We start from the raw sequence: 20,892 nt of genomic DNA on the forward strand, positions 1-20,892 counted from the left end.
TGGGAATAGGGGATGGAATTTTTGCAGGAGGGTGGGTGGGAGGAGGTGTATTCTAGGTAGCTGTGGGAGTCGGTGGGCTTGAAATGGACATCAGTTACAAGCTGGTTGCCTGAGATGGAGACTGAGAGGTCCAGCAAGGTGAGGGATGTGCTGGAGATGGCCCAGGTGAACTGAAGGTTGGGGTGGAAGGTGTTGGTGAAGTGGATGAACTGTTCGAGCTCCTCTGGGGAGCAAGAGGCGGCGCCGATACAGTCATCAATGTACCGGAGGAAGAGGTGGGGTTTGGGGCCTGTGTAGGTGCGGAAGAGGGACTGTTCCACGTAACCTACAAAGTGGCAGGCATAGCTGGGGCCTATGCGGGTGCCCATGGCCACCCCCTTAGTCTGTAGGAAGTGGGAGGAGTCAAAAGAGAAGTTGTTGAGTGCGAGGACGAGTTCAGCTAGGCGGATGAGAGTGTCGGTGGAGGGGGATTGGTCGGGCCTGCGGGACAGGAAGAAGCGGAGGGCCTTGAGGCCATCTCCATGCGGAATGCAGGTGTACAGAGACTGGACGTCCATGGTGAATATGAGGTGTTGGGGGCCAGGGAATTGGAAGTCCTGGAGGAGGTGGAGGGCGTGGGTGGTGTCACGGACGTAGGTGGGGAGTTCCTGGACCAAAGGGGAGAAAATGGAGTCCAGATAGGTGGAGATGAGTTCGGTGGGGCAGGAGCAGGCTGAGACGATGGGTCGACCAGGGCAGGCAGGTTTGTGGATTTTGGGAAGGAGATAGAAACGGGCCGTGCGGGGTTGGGGAACAATGAGGTTGGAGGCTGTGGGTGGGAGGTCCCCTGAGGTGATGAGGTCGTGAATGGTGTTGGAGATGATGGTTTGGTGCTCAGGTGTGGGGTCATGATCGAGGAGGCGGTAGGAGGTGGTGTCAGAGAGTTGGCGTCTGGCCTCAGCGATGTAGAGGTCAGTGCGCCATACTACCACTGCGCCACCCTTGTCTGCGGGTTTGATGGTGAGGTTGGGGTTGGAGCGGAGGGCTGCCTGTTCTGTGGGGGAGAGGTTGGAGTGGGAGAGAGGGGTGGAGAGGTTGAGGCGGTTAATGTCTCGACGGCAATTGGAGATGAAGAGGTCGAGGGAGGGTAGGAGGCCTGGGGGTGGTGTCCAGGAGGAGGACTTGAGTTGGAAGCGGGTGAAGGGGTCAGGGGAAGGAGGGTTAGGTTCCCGGTTGAAGAAGTAGGCATGGAGGCGAAGACGGCGGAAAAACTGCTCTATGTCCAACCGTGACTGGTATTCGTTGATGTGTGGTTGTAGGGGGACAAAGGTGAGCCCCTTGCTAAGGACTGAACGTTCGTCCTCAGTCAGTGGGAGGTCTGGGGGGATGGTGAAGATGCGGCAGGGCTCAGTGTGGCTGTCTCCTCTGGGGTTGCTGGCTGTGGAGGTTGTGGGTGGAGCGATGAGGTCGTCGGCCATGGGCGGGGTTCCGTCGGCCGTGGGCGGGGTTCCGTCGGCGTCGATACACCTCCTCCCACCCACCCTCCTGCAAAAATTCCATCCCCTATTCCCAATTCCTCCGCCTCCGCCGCATCTGCTCCCACGATAAGACATTCCACTCCCGCCCATCCCAGATGTCCAAGTTCTTTAAGGACCGCAACTTTCCCCCCCACAGTGATCGAGAACGCCCTTGACCACGTCTCCCGTATTTCCCGCAACACATCCCTCACACCCCGCCCCCGCCACAACCGCCCTAAGAGGATCCCCCTCGTTCTCACACACCACCCTACCAACCTCCGGATACAACGCATCATCCTCCGACACTTCCGCCATTTACAATCTGACCCCACCACCCAAGACATTTTTCCATCCCCTCCCCTGTCTGCCTTCCGGAGAGACCACTCTCTCCGTGACTCCCTTGTTCGTTCCACACTGCCCTCCAACCCCACCACACCCGGCACCTTCCCCTGCAACCGCAGGAAATGCTACACTTGTCCCCACACCTCCTCCCTCACCCCTATCCCAGGCCCCAAGATGACATTCCACATTAAGCAGAGGTTCACCTGCACATCTGCCAATGTGGTATACTGCATCCACTGTACCCGGTGCAGCTTCCTCTACATTGGGGAAACCAAGCGGAGGCTTGGGGACCGCTTTGCAGAACACCTCCGCTCAGTTCGCAACAAACAACTGCACCTCCCAGTCGCAAACCATTTCCACTCCCCCTCCCATTCTCTAGATGACATGTCCATCATGGGCCTCCTGCACTGCCACAATGATGCCACCCAAAGGTTGCAGGAACAGCAACTCATATTCCGCCTGGGAACCCTGCAGACATATGGTATCAATGTGGACTTCACCAGTTTCAAAATCTCCCCTTCCCCTACTGCATCCGTAAACCAGCCTAGTTCGTCCCCTCCCCCCACTGCACCACACAACCAGCCCAGCTCTTCCCCCCCACCCACTGCATCCCAAAACCAGTCCAACCTGTCTCTGCCTCCCTAACCGGTTCTTCCTCTCACCCATCCCTTCCTCCCACCCCAAGCCGCACCCCCAGCTACCTACTAACCTCATCCCACCTCCTTGACCTGTCCGTCTTCCCTGGACTGACCTATCCCCTCCCTACCTTCCCACCTATACTCTCTCCACCTATCTTCTTTACTCTCCATCTTCGGTCCGCCTCCCCCTCTCTCCCTATTTATTCCAGTTCCCTCTCCCCATCCCCCTCTCTGATGAAGGGTCTAGGCCCGAAACGTCAGCTTTTGTGCTCCTGAGATGCTGCTTGGCCTGTTGTGTTCATCCAGCCTCACATTTTATTATCAAAAACTCTTGTCCAGCTGTTTTCATAGCCTCAGGCTCTTTGCTCCTAGTTCAAATAATGATTTTTCTTTCTTTTTCAATGATTGGCTGGCCAGCACCATTCAGCCCGTAACTGACCCATTCAATATTTAACCAGCTGCCAGTCCGTTAATATAACATGTCCCACGCATCTGCCATGTTCTTAGGACAATAACTACTGTAATGAACTTTACAGGCCAGTTCTTAAATATCAGTTTGTTTACTCTCAATGTTCAAAGTTTACTTCTTAACTTCAGCTTGCAGTTTGTCAAAAAAATAAGAAAAAGTAAAATTAAATAATGAAGATTTCAACATATTGAAGCAACATATTTCTTAACTTCTCTGAAGTACTTCCTTTTCCGAGGAAACTGCTTCAGATATCTAAGTTCAACCAACAGTTAGGCAAACTGAAAGCAAAAGCTTTCCAAGCTTAGGGGTTCCACCTAAGCAAAAACAAATTCCTGATCCTTCTATACTAAAAGCAAACTAATAGTCCTCAAATGTTTCCTCTGTCTGCTAATAAAACTCTCCCAGTACCAACAAATTTTCATTATCACCCCTGCAACGTTCTCTCTCAGACTGGTTTATAAATAAAAATCATGGCTCCAGAAATGCTGATAAGTTAATCATTAAACTCCCTCTCACACAGACCAAATGCACATGCCACTAGTTCAAAATTAAATTTTTACCATCATCTTTTGCTTCTTGACACCGATTCTGATTTCACAACACTGGGGCTAGAAATGTTTGATTAGTTGTCCAAAATGTCTTAATTAGTTTGAGCATGTGGGCTAGCTGCTGCTTCCTGCAATGTGAGCTCTGCGGCCATATCTTTATGCATGGATTGCTAGAGTTATTATTATATTCTTCTATCATTCACTCATACTTCAAATTATCTCATTTTCTTTTAGAGTACAGCTATTAATCTGTAATATTTAACTTTAAAAATGTAACTATACAAATTCTATTTCATTATACCTCTGTGTGTCAGGATGAGCAGCATCATTGCTAAATAAGAAATCAGCTGAACACCAGTTTGTGATGATCCCACCTTCGGTTACTGCAGGAATAATTACAGAAACCATGTGTTAAATTACGAAATGTGTACAAATATGTTTTAATCTAATCATTGAAAGGAATGCAAGCTGTTTAACCAACAAGACTTCAAATGTATTCAAATCTTACTCATGCAATACAAACTTCCCACTAATACGGTAAATGTTTCATCTAAGAAGACAGATTTTGCAAAAACTTCTAATTACAATTTCATACTATCATCTTTTTAAACAAATCTGGCTAATAAACAACATGAATTTGTATAGTAATGAATACAATTTATAATTATTGGTTTGCATGAATACAACACAGAACTCAGAGCATATTTTGCAATGGCTCAAGGAACATAAGAAATAAGTATCCCAGAAATAAGACCAAGAAAATATCATACAGTCCAACAAGCTTGCTCCATCAATCAATATCATGGTTACACGTCGACACCAACTCCAATTTTCTATCCTGTTTCCAGACCCTATGAACCCTCTGTTGTCCGAAATATTATCAATAACTAAGTATATGGGGTAAAGAATCCCAAAGATTTATAACCCCTTGAGTGAAGAAATTTCTCCTCACCTCAGTTCAAAATGATACACCCCTTATCACAGAATTATTACAGTGTAGAAAGAAACTACTCATATAGAACATAGAACATTAGAGCACAGTACAGGCCCTTTGACCCTTGATGTTGTGCCGACCTGTCATGCCGATTTCAAGCCCATCTAACCTACACTATTCCATGTACGTCCATATGCTTGTCCAAGTCCTGTCTGTTGGTTTTCCACAAGAGCAACTTATCCAAACATAACTCACAAACCTATTCCCCATAATTCTGCACGTTTCCTTTTCAGACAATATCCAATTCCCTTTCAAAAGATGTGACTACATCATCTCCACCTGTGTCTTGGGCAGTATCTTGCACATTCCCAATCCTAAGTAGTCACTGCATAAAACATTTTTCCTCACGTCATCTTTGCTTCTTTTGTCATTAACCTTAAATCTATGTCCACGGTTCTCGATGACTGGGAAATGTTTTTCTCTATCTACTCTGTCTAAACCAACAAGATCTGCATTGGTTCAGTCATATTCATTGGATGGATAAGGGCTAAATGATCAAAGATCATTTATGCAGTGAAAATGGCCACTGGGTCGTGTCCTCTTGGCCATCCATACCTGTGCTACAAGGATATCTAAATGTAATGAAAAATTGACACTGACAACTGGATCATGGTTGCTGACAGTTATGATCTTGGGAGTCTGACTGTTTGGAATTGCCTTGGAAGAGGTGAGCAGAAATAGAAAGTTCAGGTATCTGGGAAGAAGATCCCAGAGAAAACAGAGGTCAATGAATCATGCACTGTTATGTTACGCCACATAGTCCGTATGTCTTTAAGAGGCATGCTCATAATATCATCACTGTATCATAGCATCTGACCTGAAGGTATATACAAGATCTGTAATACTCTTAGCTCAGTTCACTTGAAGCATGAACTCTGATGGAAGTTTGCTCCACAGTTATGAACTTACAGCTTAATATTAGCCCAGAGGAAGATAATGTTTGTAAATAATAGTTATAGTAATAAATGCCTTTGGATTCTTCAATACCACGATGTCCATGTCCAGTTTTTTGTGTTGCAGGAGATAACAGATGCATTGCTGCATCAGGTAAAACACCCTGCTGGAGACTGTGTGCACCTTCTCTGTCATACATTAAAGCATTTAATCAAGTCTTGCTGTTGTTAGAGTTTCATTTAGTTCAGTTGGTTGGGCGGCTTGTTTATGATGCAGAATTATGCCAACAGCGCAGCGTCATTTCTCATACCAGCTGAGGTCACCATGAAGATCCCTCCTTTCAACCTTTACCTGAGGCTTAGTGACCCTCAAGTTAAACCACCATTAGGAGTCTCTCCAATGAGAAAATTGCCCAATGGTCCTCTGGGACTATGGTGGCTTTATTTTTCTACAGCTGTTGTCCTATTTTTAACAGTGCAGAAATCAAACCATGTTTGTAAAGATCATTCCAATTATTGCCTAGAGCTTTTATTCATCTCTGAACCCTGCCCTATTATTTGGCAATTTAGACAGATTCACCGCCCTTTCATTGTTTTTTGTAATGCTCACTCATCTGCCGAAAAACCACCATATTTATACCTGAGTTAATAAAATGTGAGGCTGGATGAACACAGCAGGCCAAGCAGCATCTCAGGAGCACAAAAGCTGACGTTTCGGGCCTAGACCCTTCATCAGAGAGGGGGATGGGGGGAGGGAACTGGAATAAATAGGGAGAGAGGGGGAGGCGGACCGAAGATGGAGAGTAAAGAAGATAGGTGGAGAAGGTGTGGGTGGGGAGGTAGGGAGGGGATAGGTCAGTCCAGGGAAGACGGACAGGTCAAGCAGGTGGGATGAGGTTAGTAGGTAGCTGGGGGTGCGGCTTGGGGTGGGAGGAAGGGATGGGTGAGAGGAAGAACCGGTTAGGGAGGCAGAGACAGGTTGGACTGGTTTTGGGATGCAGTGGGTGGGGGGGAAGAGCTGGGCTGGTTGTGTGGTGCATTGGGGGGAGGGGATGAACTGGGCTGGTTTAGGGATGCAGTGGGGGAAGGGGAGATTTTGAAACTGGTGAAGTCCACATTGATACCATATGGCTGCAGGGTTCCCAGGCGGAATATGAGTTGCTGTTCCTGCAACCTTCGGGTGGCATCATTGTGGCAGTGCAGGAGGCCCATGATGGACATGTCATCAAGAGAATGGGAGGGGGAGTGGAAATGGTTTGCGACTGGGAGGTGCAGTTGTTTGTTGCGAACTGAGCGGAGGTGTTCTGCAAAGCGGTCCCCAAGCCTCCGCTTGGTTTCCCCAATGTAGAGAAAGCCGCACCGGGTACAGTGGATGCAGTATACCACATTGGCAGATGTGCAGGTGAACCTCTGCTTAATGTGGAATGTCATCTTGGGGCCTGGGATGGGGGTGAGGGAGGAGGTGTGGGGACAAGTGTAGCATTTCCTGCGGTTGCAGGGGAAGGTGCCGGGTGTGGTGGGGTTGGAGGGCAGTGTGGAGCGAACAAGGGAGTCACGGAGAGAGTGGTCTCTCCGGAAAGCAGACAGGGGTGGGGATGGAAAAATGTCTTGGGTGGTGGGGTCGGATTGTAAATGGCGGAAGTGTCGGAGGATAATGCGTTGTATCCGGAGGTTGGTAGGGTGGTGTGTGAGAACGAGGGGGATCCTCTTGGGGCGGTTGTGGCGGGGGCGGGGTGTGAGGGATGTGTCGCGGGAAATGCGGGAGACGCGGTCAAGGGCGTTCTCAATCACCGTGGGGGGGAAGTTGCGGTCCTTAAAGAACTTGGACATCTGGGATGTGCGGGAGTGGAATGTCTTATCGTGGGAGCAGATGCGGCGGAGGCGGAGGAATTGGGAATAGGGGATGGAATTTTTGCAGGAGGGTGGGTGGGAGGAGGTGTATTCTAGGTAGCTGTGGGAGTCGGTGGGCTTGAAATGGACATCAGTTACAAGCTGGTTGCCTGAGATGGAGACTGAGAGGTCCAGGAAGGTGAGGGATGTGCTGGAGATGGCCCAGGTAATATCCGACACTTCCGCCATTTACAATCCGACCCCACCACCCAAGACATTTTTCCATCCCCACCCCTGTCTGCTTTCCGGAGAGACCACTCTCTCCGTGACTCCCTTGTTCGCTCCACACTGCCCTCCAACCCCACCACACCCGGCACCTTCCCCTGCAACCGCCATTTACAATCCGACCCCACCACCCAAGACATTTTTCCATCCCCACCCCTGTCTGCTTTCCGGAGAGACCACTCTCTCCGTGACTCCCTTGTTCGCTCCACACTGCCCTCCAACCCCACCACACCCGGCACCTTCCCCTGCAACCGCAGGAAATGCTACACTTGTCCCCACACCTCCTCCCTCACCCCCATCCCAGGCCCCAAGATGACATTCCACATTAAGCAGAGGTTCACCTGCACATCTGCCAATGTGGTATACTGCATCCACTGTACCCGGTGCGGCTTTCTCTACATTGGGGAAACCAAGCGGAGGCTTGGGGACCGCTTTGCAGAACACCTCCGCTCAGTTCGCAACAAACAACTGCACCTCCCAGTCGCAAACCATTTCCACTCCCCCTCCCATTCTCTTGATGACATGTCCATCATGGGCCTCCTGCACTGCCACAATGATGCCACCCGAAGGTTGCAGGAACAGCAACTCATATTCCGCCTGGGAACCCTGCAGCCATATGGTATCAATGTGGACTTCACCAGTTTCAAAATCTCCCCTTCCCCCACTGCATCCCTAAACCAGCCCAGTTCATCCCCTCCCCCCACTGCACCACACAACCAGCCCAGCTCTTCCCCCCCACCCACTGCATCCCAAAACCAGTCCAACCTGTCTCTGCCTCCCTAACCGGTTCTTCCTCTCACCCATCCCTTCCTCCCACCCCAAGCCGCACCCCCAGCTACCTACTAACCTCATCCCACCTGCTTGACCTGTCCGTCTTCCCTGGACTGACCTATCCCCTCCCTACCTCCCCACCCACACCTTCTCCACCTATCTTCTTTACTCTCCATCTTCGGTCCGCCTCCCCCTCTCTCCCTATTTATTCCAGTTCCCTCCCCCCATCCCCCTCTCTGATGAAGGGTCTAGGCCCGAAACGTCAGCTTTTGTGCTCCTGAGATGCTGCTTGGCCTGCTGTGTTCATCCAGCCTCACATTTTATTATCTTGGAATCTCCAGCATCTGCAGTTCCCATTATCTCTGATATTTATACCTGATTTCTTTTTCCAAATTTTCTTGCTGCCAATAGTGGAAACTAGACCGTAGTGAACTGAACAGCCAACAATAAAACTAATTCTGAATCTAGAAGTATCAGAAACTAGTTCAATAAAAATTAATTTCAAGTATGGTACATACATACCCCAAAGATCACAAATGTGCCTGCTTACACTTTGAGAAAACCAGGCTTTCTTGTTCTTGTGCATGTTAAGACAAAGTCTTTAACCTGTTCATTAAAACAGAGAGAAAATAGAAAACTTAAATATTTTACAGAGCAATAAATCACAAATATTGCACAATTACAAAAAGTTAAAATCACTTCACACTGGTTCTAATTCATAAAACGATAATTCTTAATTTGTGCAATGCATTTGGAAGAAATGCCAACTTGTATTACCAATATTCAAGCCACTGTCCTTTAATATTCTTTGCTACACACTACTTAAGTCTCTGGGCGTATTAATTTTCTTATCATCTATTTAGATATATCTAAAGCTATCAAAACCATCAGATCTTAGTGTTCTAATTTAGAATTTATCCATAATTGAGGTAACTGCACCACCAGCCTCTTTTCAAACCATCAGGCAATAAAACTTAAGTTTTACAATAGGAAAATTGGCCTACACTGAATTCAATGTTATGAGACAGAATCGATTGAAAGGTTAATAGCTTATTAATTTTGCATCATAGCCCACATATGGAAAATTGACAAACGTTCAAGGAGATTTTCCATCATTGCTCATGTCACAGTTCAGACATACTTGAAACTTCAGACTTACGGTCTTATCTCATGCACATTCTCACTCTCTCTCTCTCTCTCTCACACACAAACGTTAGAAAAAATGAGAAAAATGTTGTTGCTTCTTTCACTGCTTTGTTCGTCTCTCATGCTATTTTTAACGTCAACTGTGGCTTAATGGTAGCACTGTCACCTCTCAGTCAGACATTTGTTGTTTTATAATCGCCTTTCAGGACTTGTGTGCAAAATCAAGGGTACAGTACTGAGGGAATACTGCAGAATTGCACGTACCATTTTTTGGACAGATTTAAAATATAGTCCAGCTTCATTTCTCAAGCAGATGTAAAAGATCCCACAGCACAATTTAATTTGAGGTTATCCCCAGTGTTCAGATCAACATTAAATAAAAACCCAAAGAACTGCAGATGCTGTAAATCAGCAACAAAAACAAAGTTGCTGTATGAGCTCAGCAGGTCTGGGAACATCTGTGGAGGAGAAAACAGAATTAACGTTTCAAGTCCGGTGACCCTTCCTCAGAAATGATTGCGGCTGGGATAACGTCAGTTGATATGCAGAAAATAGGGTGGGTGGGTGGGGTAGGAAGTAAACGATAGGATAGAGCCAGAAGAGAGAGAAAGACAGTTGGACAAAGCAGTTGCTAACACTGAGGCTGGGAGGGTGAATAGTTGTTAATGATGACTGTTGGTGACTAGCAACAGGGGGTGTGTAGTGACTGGCCACTATTGTTACCACGTAGCCTGGCACTACACACCCCCATGTGGTAACAATAGTGGCCAGTCACTACACACCCCCTGTTGCTAGTCACCAACAGTCATCATTAACAACTATTCACCCTCCCAGCCTCAGCGTTAGCAACTCATTTGTCCAAATGTCTTTCTCTCTCTTCGGGCTCTATCCTAGCATTTACTCCCTACTCCACCCACCTCCCTATTTTCTGCATATAAATTGACGTTTTCCCAACCACCATCAGTTCTGAGGAAGGGTCACCGGACTCGAAATGTTAACTCTGTTTTCTCTTCCAAAGGTGCTGCCAGACCTGCTGAGATTTTCCAGCAACTTTGTTTTCGTTCAGATCAATATTTATCCTTCAATCACATCGCTGCCCACGTGAGCTTGCTATGCATAATTTGACTGCAACATTTCCTATCATGTAACAAATGAATACACTTCAAATATACCAAATTGGCTGTAAAACACCTTCGGACATACTGCAGTTGTGAAATTTGCCATAGAGTCATAGAGATGTACAACACGAAAAAAATTCCTTCAGTGCAACTTATCCATGCCAGCCAGACAGCCTATTTTAATCTAGTCCCATTTGCCAGCATTTGGCCAATATCCCTCTAAACCCTGAGATAACAAGGTGTGGATGTGGATGAACACAGCAGGCCAAGCAGCATCAGAGGAGCAGGAAAGCTGATTTTGGAACACTCCGGAGAGTGCCTTTTTCGAGTCTTTACATCGCTCATCGATGTTTGTCTACTCTCTAGTATCACCACAGGCCAAGGACCAGATGATACTGGTGTTATATTAGGCGTTGTTATCATCATCAGCGGGGCCCGTGCCCGGGGTTTGCTCACTTGTCACTGGAGGGCTGTCAAGTGTCAGTGACAGAGTGAGTCTTTATGTTGTATACTGGCTCGATGTCAACTTCTTCCGTGAAGGCAGTTGCATCAGATGTTTCCTCACCAGTCTCAGTTATTTTTGTCTCTTTCCAGGGTGTCACTGCCCAGCGTGTCGATAGCTTTTGTTGTAGAAGGTTTGGGTGGTACTGCTTATCTCAACTGTAGGGTGGGCTGCCCTTACGGTGCCTTCTTCAATGTTATCTATGTCATCCCATACAGGGTGAGCCGGCATCTGTCAGACCGAACTCAGCTCCATGTATGTCTCTATGTCGCTGTCTCGATCTGGACCTGGACCGAGATGGACCTTGTTGCGGATGTTACGCATGTACAACCGATTGATTTATCACAGCTCGCGATTGTGGACGAAGCTGTGGGGAAGTTGTTTATCCGGGACGCTTCCCGGCCGGACTGCTCCAGTGGAGCTGGAGACTCATACTGGTTTTTTGAGTGTTGGTCTGTATATAGACCACGGCCGTCTCGTACTTTTTCTGGTCGTTTGGTCACCCAGCAGCCGGGGCTGGACTGCTGGGCTTACCAGCGGGGCCAACAGGGAGGCACGACACACACTATGCGCCAAAAATACGTCAAAACGTCATAGTGGGCAACTAAGACAACCGCTTAAGACATAATATAACACGCATTGGCCTTAAGAAGAGAGTCATAGTTACTCCCATTTCGGGCCTAGACACTTCTTCCTACTGAAATATCCACCCAGGTGCCTTTTAAACATTGCAATTGTACCAGCCTCCACCACTTCCTCTAGTAGCCTATTCCATTCATGTACCACCCTCGATAAGGAAAGGTTGCTCCACGGGTCCCCTTTACGTCTTTCCTCTCTCACCTTAAACCTATGCCCTCTAGTTTGGGACTCCCCTACCCTGGGAAAAAGACCTTGGCTGCTCATCCTATGTCCCCCATAAACAAATGTGATTTTTGTGATTAGTACAGCAATCACCAAATAGTATTGACTGATCCCACGCTGCAATTTGAAAATCATTGAATGGAATGATTACACTAGAAAGGGTGCAGAGGAGATTCACCAGGATGTTGTCTGGGGTCATTCAGCCATGCTTTGTGAAAAGCTAGTCTGCTTTTTGTTTTCCTAACAGCAAGTGAAGGTGAGGGGCACCTGATTGTGCTGTATAACGATCTGAGAGACATACATAAGGAGCCCTTCCCCCTTAATTGAGGGGTCAATAACAAACAGGCACAGTCTTAAGGTGAGTAGGGGGTTAAGATGGGATTTCAGGAAAGGTGTTTTCACCCAGAGGATAGAGGCAAGAGCCATCAAGACAGTTGCAAAATATCGAGTTTTGAGAAGATTTGTAGCTCAGGTTCACATCTAGAAACTTACAAAATATTTAGACGAACAATGCAGAAAATGGGATTAGAATAAATAGACGTTTGATGACATAATGAACTAAAGGGTCTCTTTCCGTTTTAAACAAAAACCTCTACAAAAGCACCTTGAGAAAAAGTTTGGAGTAAACAAACCAGAAATACACATGGGCAGCAAGCCATAAAAAATGGTTGCAATTTGAGCAGTCCCTTCCAAAAGAAGCATGGCAATGACGAAGATTGCTGATGGAACATTATAGAAAGATGAAGGCAACCAGATTTCGGAAGATAACACTGTGGGAGAAAATGCTGTAAATACATCCAGGATGCGCAATGGATTTTCCACCGAGATTAAAATTTATCTTCAATGCACGAGAATAAATGTAACACATCGCCATTTTTCATCATCTCTCCTTACATTTTCGCAGTACCCCTCTTTTGTTAAGCATTACCTTCGATTAATTTGAATAAAAAGCCACAAACGGTTCAAACAGAAGGGGAGCAATCGAACGTGCGAAGCTGCAATGTCCACGCTTCACCCTTCAGTTCCCGCCTTCACCCAAAGACCGCAGGCCGCCCGACCGCGTGACCCACGGCGCGCGTAATCGCGTGCTGGGAAGAACGCACGCCGGTTGGTCCCACAGTTCGGGTGCCAGAGGATGCGCGTCAACCGGCTACGGCCGTTAGTGCGCACGCGCTGTGTGCGGGAGGCCGTTAACGGTTTTTTTTGTTTTTCAGCTCGAAAGGTCGGCAGTGCAAGATGTTCACCTGGTCTTGGGGAGGTGCTGTTACCACTCGGATTGCTGCTGGAGCCTCTGTCAAAATCTCTAAGGAATGTGCCGTCATCGCCTTACATAACCTGGGAGAGAGGAACAACGTTAGTTTTGTGAAAAAAAAACAGTTAAATACGGAGTGAAACAGAAGCTGCTGGAAAAGCTCAGCTGGTCCGGCAGCATCTGTGAAGAAAAGAATTAGAGCTAACGTTTCGGGTCCAGTGACACTTCCTCAGAACTGATGGGAGCTAGTAAAATGTCAGTTTATTATATACAACATTGGCGGGGGTGGGGGGGGAAATGGGTGAAAGGATTTACCGATGTTTAGGGATAGAGCCCAAAGATAGAGGAGCAATTGGACAGACAATGGAGTGGATAATAATCTGGCTGGAATGGTGGATAAATGTTCTTGGAGACTGTTAGTCGCTAACAGTGTGTAATGGCAGGTTATGTATCGACAACGGTGCTGGGAAATGCTCGGTTAGGAAGAAGCTGCATATTTCAGAGGTGCCTTTGTTGAAGTCGGACCCAGCTCCCACACTTATGCCTTCACTTCTTCTCTTCCTTCCTGCAATTGTGATAGGGTTCCCCTCGTCCTTAACTACCATCACACCAGCATCCACATCCGGAAGATATCAACCGGCAAGATGCCACCACCAGACACATACTTCCCCTCCTCGCCTGAGGGACCATTCCTTCGGGGATGCCCTGATTCACTCTTCCTTCACTCCCCCACCCCCCATCTCACACACACAACACAGCCCCTCGGCACTTACCCCTGCAACCGTCAAAGGTGTAACACCTGTCAATTTACTTTCTCCCTCCCCAGTATCCAACGGCCCAAACATACTTTCCAGGTGAAGCAGCACTTTACCTGCATTTCACATAATCTAGTCTACTGCATTTGCTGCTTACAACGTGGTCTCCTATACATTGGGGTAACAAAACACTGGCTGAGTGACCACTTTGCAGAACATTGACATTCTGCCCCCTGAGCACCCATTTGCCTGATACATCAACACACCAGCCTGTTTCCTGGCCCACTTCTCTGCCTCAGGCTTGCTGCCGTGTTCCAATGAAGCTCAGCACAGGCTGGAGGAACAAACCTCGCTTTCCACTTGGGGACCTTGTAGCCCTCTGGATTCAATATAGAGTTCAATAATTTTAGAGCCTGAACTATACCATGCCCTTGCTCCCAACCCCACACACCAGGCCTTATTGACACACAGCTTGCCATTATACACTGCCTATTGTTCGCAACAAACAGTCTCCATTAACAGTTATTCACTCTCCTAGCCAGATCATTATCCACTCCTTTGACTGTCCAACTGTTCTTCTCTTTGAGTTCTACCCCCATCTATCATTTACTCCTTACCCCCTCCTCACACCCTGCAATCTGTACATAAACCAACATTTTCTTAGCTATCATCAGTTCTGAGGAAGGGTAACCAGACCTGAGACATTTACTCTGATATCTCTTAATAGATGGTGTCAGAACTGCTGAGCTTTTTCATTGAATGCTATTTTTGTTTCTGACTTAAAGCACCTGCAGTTCTTTTGATTTTTAAATACAGGGTGGGTCCCTGATTTGTGAAGGCCTGACTTAACAAAAGTAATCCCGTGCACAGGCATAATTTCAAAGACCCAACACGAGCATTTCCTATACTTAGGAACGGCTCCTTTATGTTTTCCTGCATTGTGTTCCGACTCGCATACAATGCACATTTGTTTTCCTTGATATAAATGCTTACGCAAACTTGACTTTTCCCAACAGCACATTTTGTCTTATAGCACGCTAAATGTCATACATTTAGAAATTTTTATATCAAGCCTGGCCCTGATAGACTTATGAAATATTTTTGAAAGCGATACATGTATTCCTTTGCCAAAATTGCACTGAGTTGAAGGTGAAGGTAATACTGGAGAGAAAGTTCCCCAGCTAATTTTGCAACAGACCCCTAAGCTTTTAACAATGCTTTTGCTGTTTATCCATTTCCATTAAACTTTTTCCCAACATTAATGTTCCTTGAAGATTGATAACTGTCTCATAATAGAGGAAAATATGTCTTAAATCTATCATTTTAGTTCAACAGAATAAGAGTAAAGTGCTGCAGATAAGAAAATATGAAACAAAAACAAAATGCTGGAGAAACACATGTCATGAAGTATCTGTAAAGAGAGAAACAGAGTTAACATTTCGAATCTGATACAACTTCTTCAATACTGATGAAAAATGGTGCATTTCTGCTATTGAAGTTTGGGGGGGGGGGTGCAGAAGGTGGAAGAGCAAGCGTGAAAGATAGCAAGGATGCCAGAGCAAAAGGCAAAGGAGTGCTAATAGTGATAAAGGAGAGATAGAGATGTAAGATGGGTAAAAATGATAAGAAAAGGGGAACATGGGTTCATGCTCCAATCGACAAAACAAAACAATACATAGCTAAGAATGTTGGAGTGGGATACTGGTGGTCGTAATCAAAACAGAGATCACATTCTGAAGTCGTTGAACTCAGTATTGAGTCCTCGGGGTGGTAATGTGCCTTAGCGGAAAACTAAGTGTCTTTCAATTCTGACCATCTCAGGTCAATCAACTATTTATGTACAATCTTATTGGTTGGTCTTAAACACACAATTATTTTCCTAAGCTTTTGATGCTGGTAACCTCTTCTTTACTCATTGCTGCTTCTTACTAATAGCTCTAATGATTCTTGATAAGAAAGCTCCTTTTATTAGCGGACAGTGTTTCATCTCAATTCAACAAGAGGACAACCAGCCAATTATTTATGTAATAGTGTTTGACACTGCAAAATCTTCCATTGTGTTTCTCATTGAAGGCATTCAGACACTGAGAAACAATTTGGAGAGATCAGGAAGGTAGCCAAAGCTGTGGTCAAATGTAAGTTACAAGAAAGTTTTTGAAGTTGAGAAGAACTTGTAAGGTTGAGGTGCTTCTGAAAGGAAATCCAGTCCATGGCAATCATTTTTGATGAGTCTGCTGTTGAAAAAGAGGGTCAGCATGAGAAAGTAGAAGTTGCCAGATTGTGTTTCCAATAATACTGTTGAAGCCTCCTGTGTTAATGAGTTCGTATGTATTGAGTGCCCTGGTCTCAAGATAAATACTAGGGCATTTTGAGATCTAGGACAAAGTGGTGTTGATCTCTTGAAGAGCATTAAGGTAGATAAGTCTCCAGGACCTGATGGTATCTACCCCAGGTTAATGAGAGAGGCAGAAAGGGAGATTGCTGGCCAAGGAGATTGAGCAAGATCTTTGTATCCTCGCTAGCCACTGAAGAAGTGTGGAGGACTGGTGAGTGGTAATGTTATTCCTTTGTTCAAGAACGGAAATAGGGATAACCAAGAAAACTATAGACAAGTGAGTCTCAGATCAGTGGTTGGGAAGCTATTGCAGGGATAGGATTTATGCACATTTGCAAAAGCATAGCTTAATTAGGGAGAGTCAACATGACTTTGCATGGTGCAGGTCATGTCTAACTAACTTGATTAAATTTTTTGAAGAGGTGACGAAGATAATCAATCAGGGTACAGCTCTGGATCTTGTTTACTTGAATTTTAGTAGGGATTTTGACCATTTTTCATCAGAATTGAAGAAGTCATATTGGAATTGAAATGTTAACTCTGCTTCTCTCTTCATAGATACTGTGTGATGTGTTTCTCCAGCATTTTGTTTTGATTTCATATTTTCTTTATCTGCAGCACTTTACTCTTATTTTGTTGGACTAAAATGACAAATTTAAGAAATATTTTCCTCTGTTATGAGACAGTTATCAAATTCATCCAGAAGATTAAGATGCATGGGATCCAGGGTGACTTGGCGACTTAAATTCATAATTGGCCTACCCATTAGAAGACAGTGGTGGACGGGTATTCCACAGAGAGCTGTACTGGGACCACAGCTGTTTTGATATATATAAATGACTGATGAAAATGTAGATGAGTGGGTTAGTAAGTTTGCAGATGATACAAAGATCATTGGAGTTGTGGATAGTGTAGAAGATTGTCAAAGGTTATAGCAGGTTATAGATCAGTTGCAGATATAGCCTTAGAAATGGCAGATGCAGTTTAATCCAGGTAAGAGTGAGGTGCTGCATTTTGGGAGGAAAAGTATGTAGTTCATGGCAGAACTCTGAACAGCATTGATGTACAGGAGGATCTTGGGGTTCAAGTCCTTTGTTCCCTACAAGTGGCCACACACAGAGATAGAGTGGTAAAGAAGATGTATGGCATAGTTGCCTTTATTGGTCAGGGAGTTGAGTACAAGAGTCAGGATGTCATTGGCAGCTTTATAAGACTTTGGTTAGGCCACACTTGGAGTGTAGCGTTCAATTGTGGTTGCCACATTACAAGAAGAATATAGAGGCCTTGGAGAGGTTGCAGAAGAGGTTCACCGTGATGCTGCCTCAATTAGAGAGTATGAGCTATAAGGAGAGGCTAGAAAAACTCGGGTTATTTTCTCTTGAGCAGCACAGACTGAGAGGAGATTTGATAAGTCTGTAAAATTATGAGATGCATAGATAGGGTTGACAGTCAGAATCTTTTTCCAAGAGTTGAAATCTCTATTACTCGGGGCATACATTTAGTTGAGAGGGGGAAAGTTCAAAGGAAATGGGAGGGGCAAGTTTTTTACACAGAGAGTGGTAGGATTCTGGAATGCACTGCCAGAGGTGGAGGCAGATACAATAAGGGTATTTAACGGACTTTTAGATAAGCACACGAACTCGCAAGAAATGGAGGGATATGGACCAAATGCCGACAGAAGGGATTAATTTAATTTGGCATCATGTTTGAAACAACATCATGGGCCCATGGGCCCTTTCCTGTGCTGTTCTATGTTCTAAATATAGGTAGAACAGTCAAGAACACACTCTAAAATTTGATCATTTGTCACTGATTCAGTGTTTCTTATTGGCTATTCAAGAGTTAAACATAGTGTCTTGACCAAAGTTAATTTCCCCTACCACGATTCACACTTGGACACAAAATAAATGAAAAAAATTTGAACGGTAATGAATTTCACACTTTTACGTTGACAACAGTAATTAAAGGAGCAATTTGAAAACAGTTTTTGCCTTATTTCATTGTTTGTGCATTTCAGTGAGGTAGGCATAGGAGTTGAACAGAAACAGAACGAAATGGAAGCGAGGGCCAGCAGTAAATTGTTTATTATTGCTAATGAGCAGTTTATAGTTCTGCGGGAAACAATTTAGGCAATTGTATTTTAAAGAAAGACAGCCTTCAAACATTGAAGTTCAACAAAGAGCAACATGCGAACTAAGTAAAATCATCTTGGTAACCTATGTCATCAACAAAGTTGTTACAGAGAGACCAATGCTGAAGTAGCTTGGTTTAGATGTTAGATTGTTAACTGGACTAACCTTCATATTTTGTAATTGTTGCATTTTAGTCTCATATAATTTTGCACTCGGTGTAACTAAGATACTCAAAACTTTTTTTTCATTTTTCTGTTCTACGTGCAATTCCAGAAGTTGCTTGGGAAGTGCTTGCTCCAAATTAGCTCTTTTTTTCACGGTGGAGGGGCTGTCACACTTATTTGGCAGACTTTATTGTCGCATTTTCTTAGCACAGTTGAGCTTATTAATTCATTTTCCCTCCCTCTGATTGCGTTAGTTGCAAGATATGAGATATTGAGAGATAGGGATTGGGGTGCCAACAATGAAGATTTGGCAGCATTGGATTTGAATAGCTATAACTAAATTGCAAATTAGGGCTTTTTTATGTAATAGCATGGAAAATCATCAAAACATTTTAACAATGAAAATGATATAATCAAATCTATGGCCCTTGGGCAAATATTATGAAGCCCTGACATTTCTAACGTAGAATTACTTAGCTCTTATCTATAGTTTACAAAATGCTGCTGCTGAGTGTAACCTTCTCGCTTCTGCAAACAGATGCAGATACAAAAACACTAAGAAATATGATAGGCAACCGACTCACAACCTTTTACCCAGTGGGGCTGCGTCATGTATTTTTTTTCCATGAAAGTTTCGCATTAACTTTGGGTGACGTCGTTATTCGGCATGGTAAAAGTAGTCCTTGAATGCAGCATATAAAAACGACAGTGAAAGGAATAATCCGTAGTCGGACAGAGCCACTTGAAGCGTTAGAGCTAATTGTATAATGATGAGGGGAATATTCAGATTCTCTCTATCTGGGAGCATTTATGATCATAACATTTCGTCTGCCTTCGTGGAGAATGGCACTCGGCTTCCCATCTGTAGGCATCATTCAGGAACTAGTGAACCGTATACATCTTCTGACCAAACTCTTAAATCCTACAACACGATACCCGGGGAATGGAAGAGCAACTGGGTCAGTGTTTACACGTTCTGGAAAAACGGTGGCATCAAAAATATGCATAATCTCATGTTAAGTAACTTCAATAAGTACGGTCCGATTTACAGGTATGTCAATGGCAATCAAACTGTAATTCGAATTGGATATGTTTGAGAAGCTCTGTAAATTCTAAGTAATTTCTGTCATGTCGCACTGTGTGCAGCATCAGCAAGTACGAAATCCATGCAAGATATAAAGCAAAGGATACAGTAATGGTTAGCAAATTTTGGTAATGTTATGGAACACATATATTGTGAAATTCTGTGGAATCCCAAACCTACCTCCTTGCTCCCCTTCCACTGGATATGTGTACGAAAATAAAAATGGAGACAAGGTCACTATTAAAGCAATGCAAAATTAAACTTCATTGTTAAATGTTCGTGATAAATTTTTTGCATTGTATAATGTTAACTTATCACAATTAATTCATTTTAATTTTCTTCAGAAATTTAAAAAAGGCTTCTACATCTGATACAGTTTTCAAATGTCCTGAAAATTGCCACAAACCCTTTGGGGATGCTGGTAAAACTCTTGGGTTCTAAGAAATCTCTGTTAAAGAAACACAGAGAGAGCGGGAGGGAGGATAGATACAAATTCATACTTATTAGTATCAACATCTTGTGAACTGATGAATCTTAAACAACTATTTTAATCAACAAATTTATATTTTCAACAGATACCTGTTAATTAGAGCTTGCATCTAGTTAAATTTATACAAATGTTGTACTTAGTGTCAGAGTGATGTGCTTAGTATCATAGGGGCCAGTGCTGGGGTCATAATTATTTACAACACGCATTAACATCTTGGATAAGAGAAATGAATGTACAATCACCAGGTTTGTGAATGACGCGGGAATAGGTGGGAGAACAAGTGGTGAAGGTGACATAAATCCACAGAGAAATATATAAATGTTAATATATGTACAGGGCAGTATGGTGGCTCTGTGGTTAGCACTGATGCCTCACAGCACCAGGGACCCAGGTTTAATCTCAGCCTCAGGTGACTGTCTGTGTGGAGTTTTGCACATTCTCCCTGTGTCTGTGTGGGTTTCCTCTGAGTGCTCTGGTCTCCTCCCACAAAGTCCAAAGATGTGCAGGTTAGGTGGATTGGCTATTCTAAATTGCCCATAGTGTCAGGGATGTGTAGTATAGGTGGGTTACAGGGTAATGGGTCTGGATGGGATGTTCTGAGTGTTGGTGTGGACTTGTTGGGCCAAAGTGCCTGTTTCCACACTGGGGACCCTATAAAAAGAACTCTATTATTAAGTCGGCAAAAACTTGGCAGATGGAATGTATTATAGGAAAATGTGAACTTAGGCACTTGGCAGGAAGGATAAGACGTGAATATTATTTGAATGGAAACACTGCAGAAGGCTGT

General features: G+C 44.8%; 2 protein-coding genes across 2 annotated transcripts in view; one reads left to right on the plus strand and one right to left on the minus strand.

Annotated features, from left to right (window-relative positions):
• The window catches only part of terb2 (telomere repeat binding bouquet formation protein 2), a 28,564-nt gene extending 15,611 nt beyond the window's left edge, over nt 1-12,953 (minus strand). The window contains exons 1-3 of the mRNA XM_059640188.1: nt 12,822-12,953; nt 8,789-8,872; nt 3,795-3,876 (exon numbers count right to left, since the gene is read on the minus strand). Of these exons, the coding sequence (XP_059496171.1) occupies nt 3,795-3,876; nt 8,789-8,852 (146 nt within the window). The 5' untranslated portion in view covers nt 8,853-8,872; nt 12,822-12,953. The remainder of the gene's footprint in view (nt 1-3,794; nt 3,877-8,788; nt 8,873-12,821) is intronic.
• A 6,320-nt stretch (nt 12,954-19,273) lies between these two features.
• The window catches only part of LOC125446767 (cholesterol side-chain cleavage enzyme, mitochondrial-like), a 31,139-nt gene continuing 29,520 nt past the window's right edge, over nt 19,274-20,892 (plus strand). The window contains exon 1 of the mRNA XM_048520544.2: nt 19,274-19,582. Within this exon, the coding sequence (XP_048376501.1) occupies nt 19,299-19,582 (284 nt within the window). The 5' untranslated portion in view covers nt 19,274-19,298. The remainder of the gene's footprint in view (nt 19,583-20,892) is intronic.

This window comes from Stegostoma tigrinum, chromosome 36, assembly GCF_030684315.1.
Source record: "Stegostoma tigrinum isolate sSteTig4 chromosome 36, sSteTig4.hap1, whole genome shotgun sequence".
In the NCBI taxonomy this organism is placed as follows: Eukaryota; Metazoa; Chordata; class Chondrichthyes; order Orectolobiformes; family Stegostomatidae; genus Stegostoma; species Stegostoma tigrinum.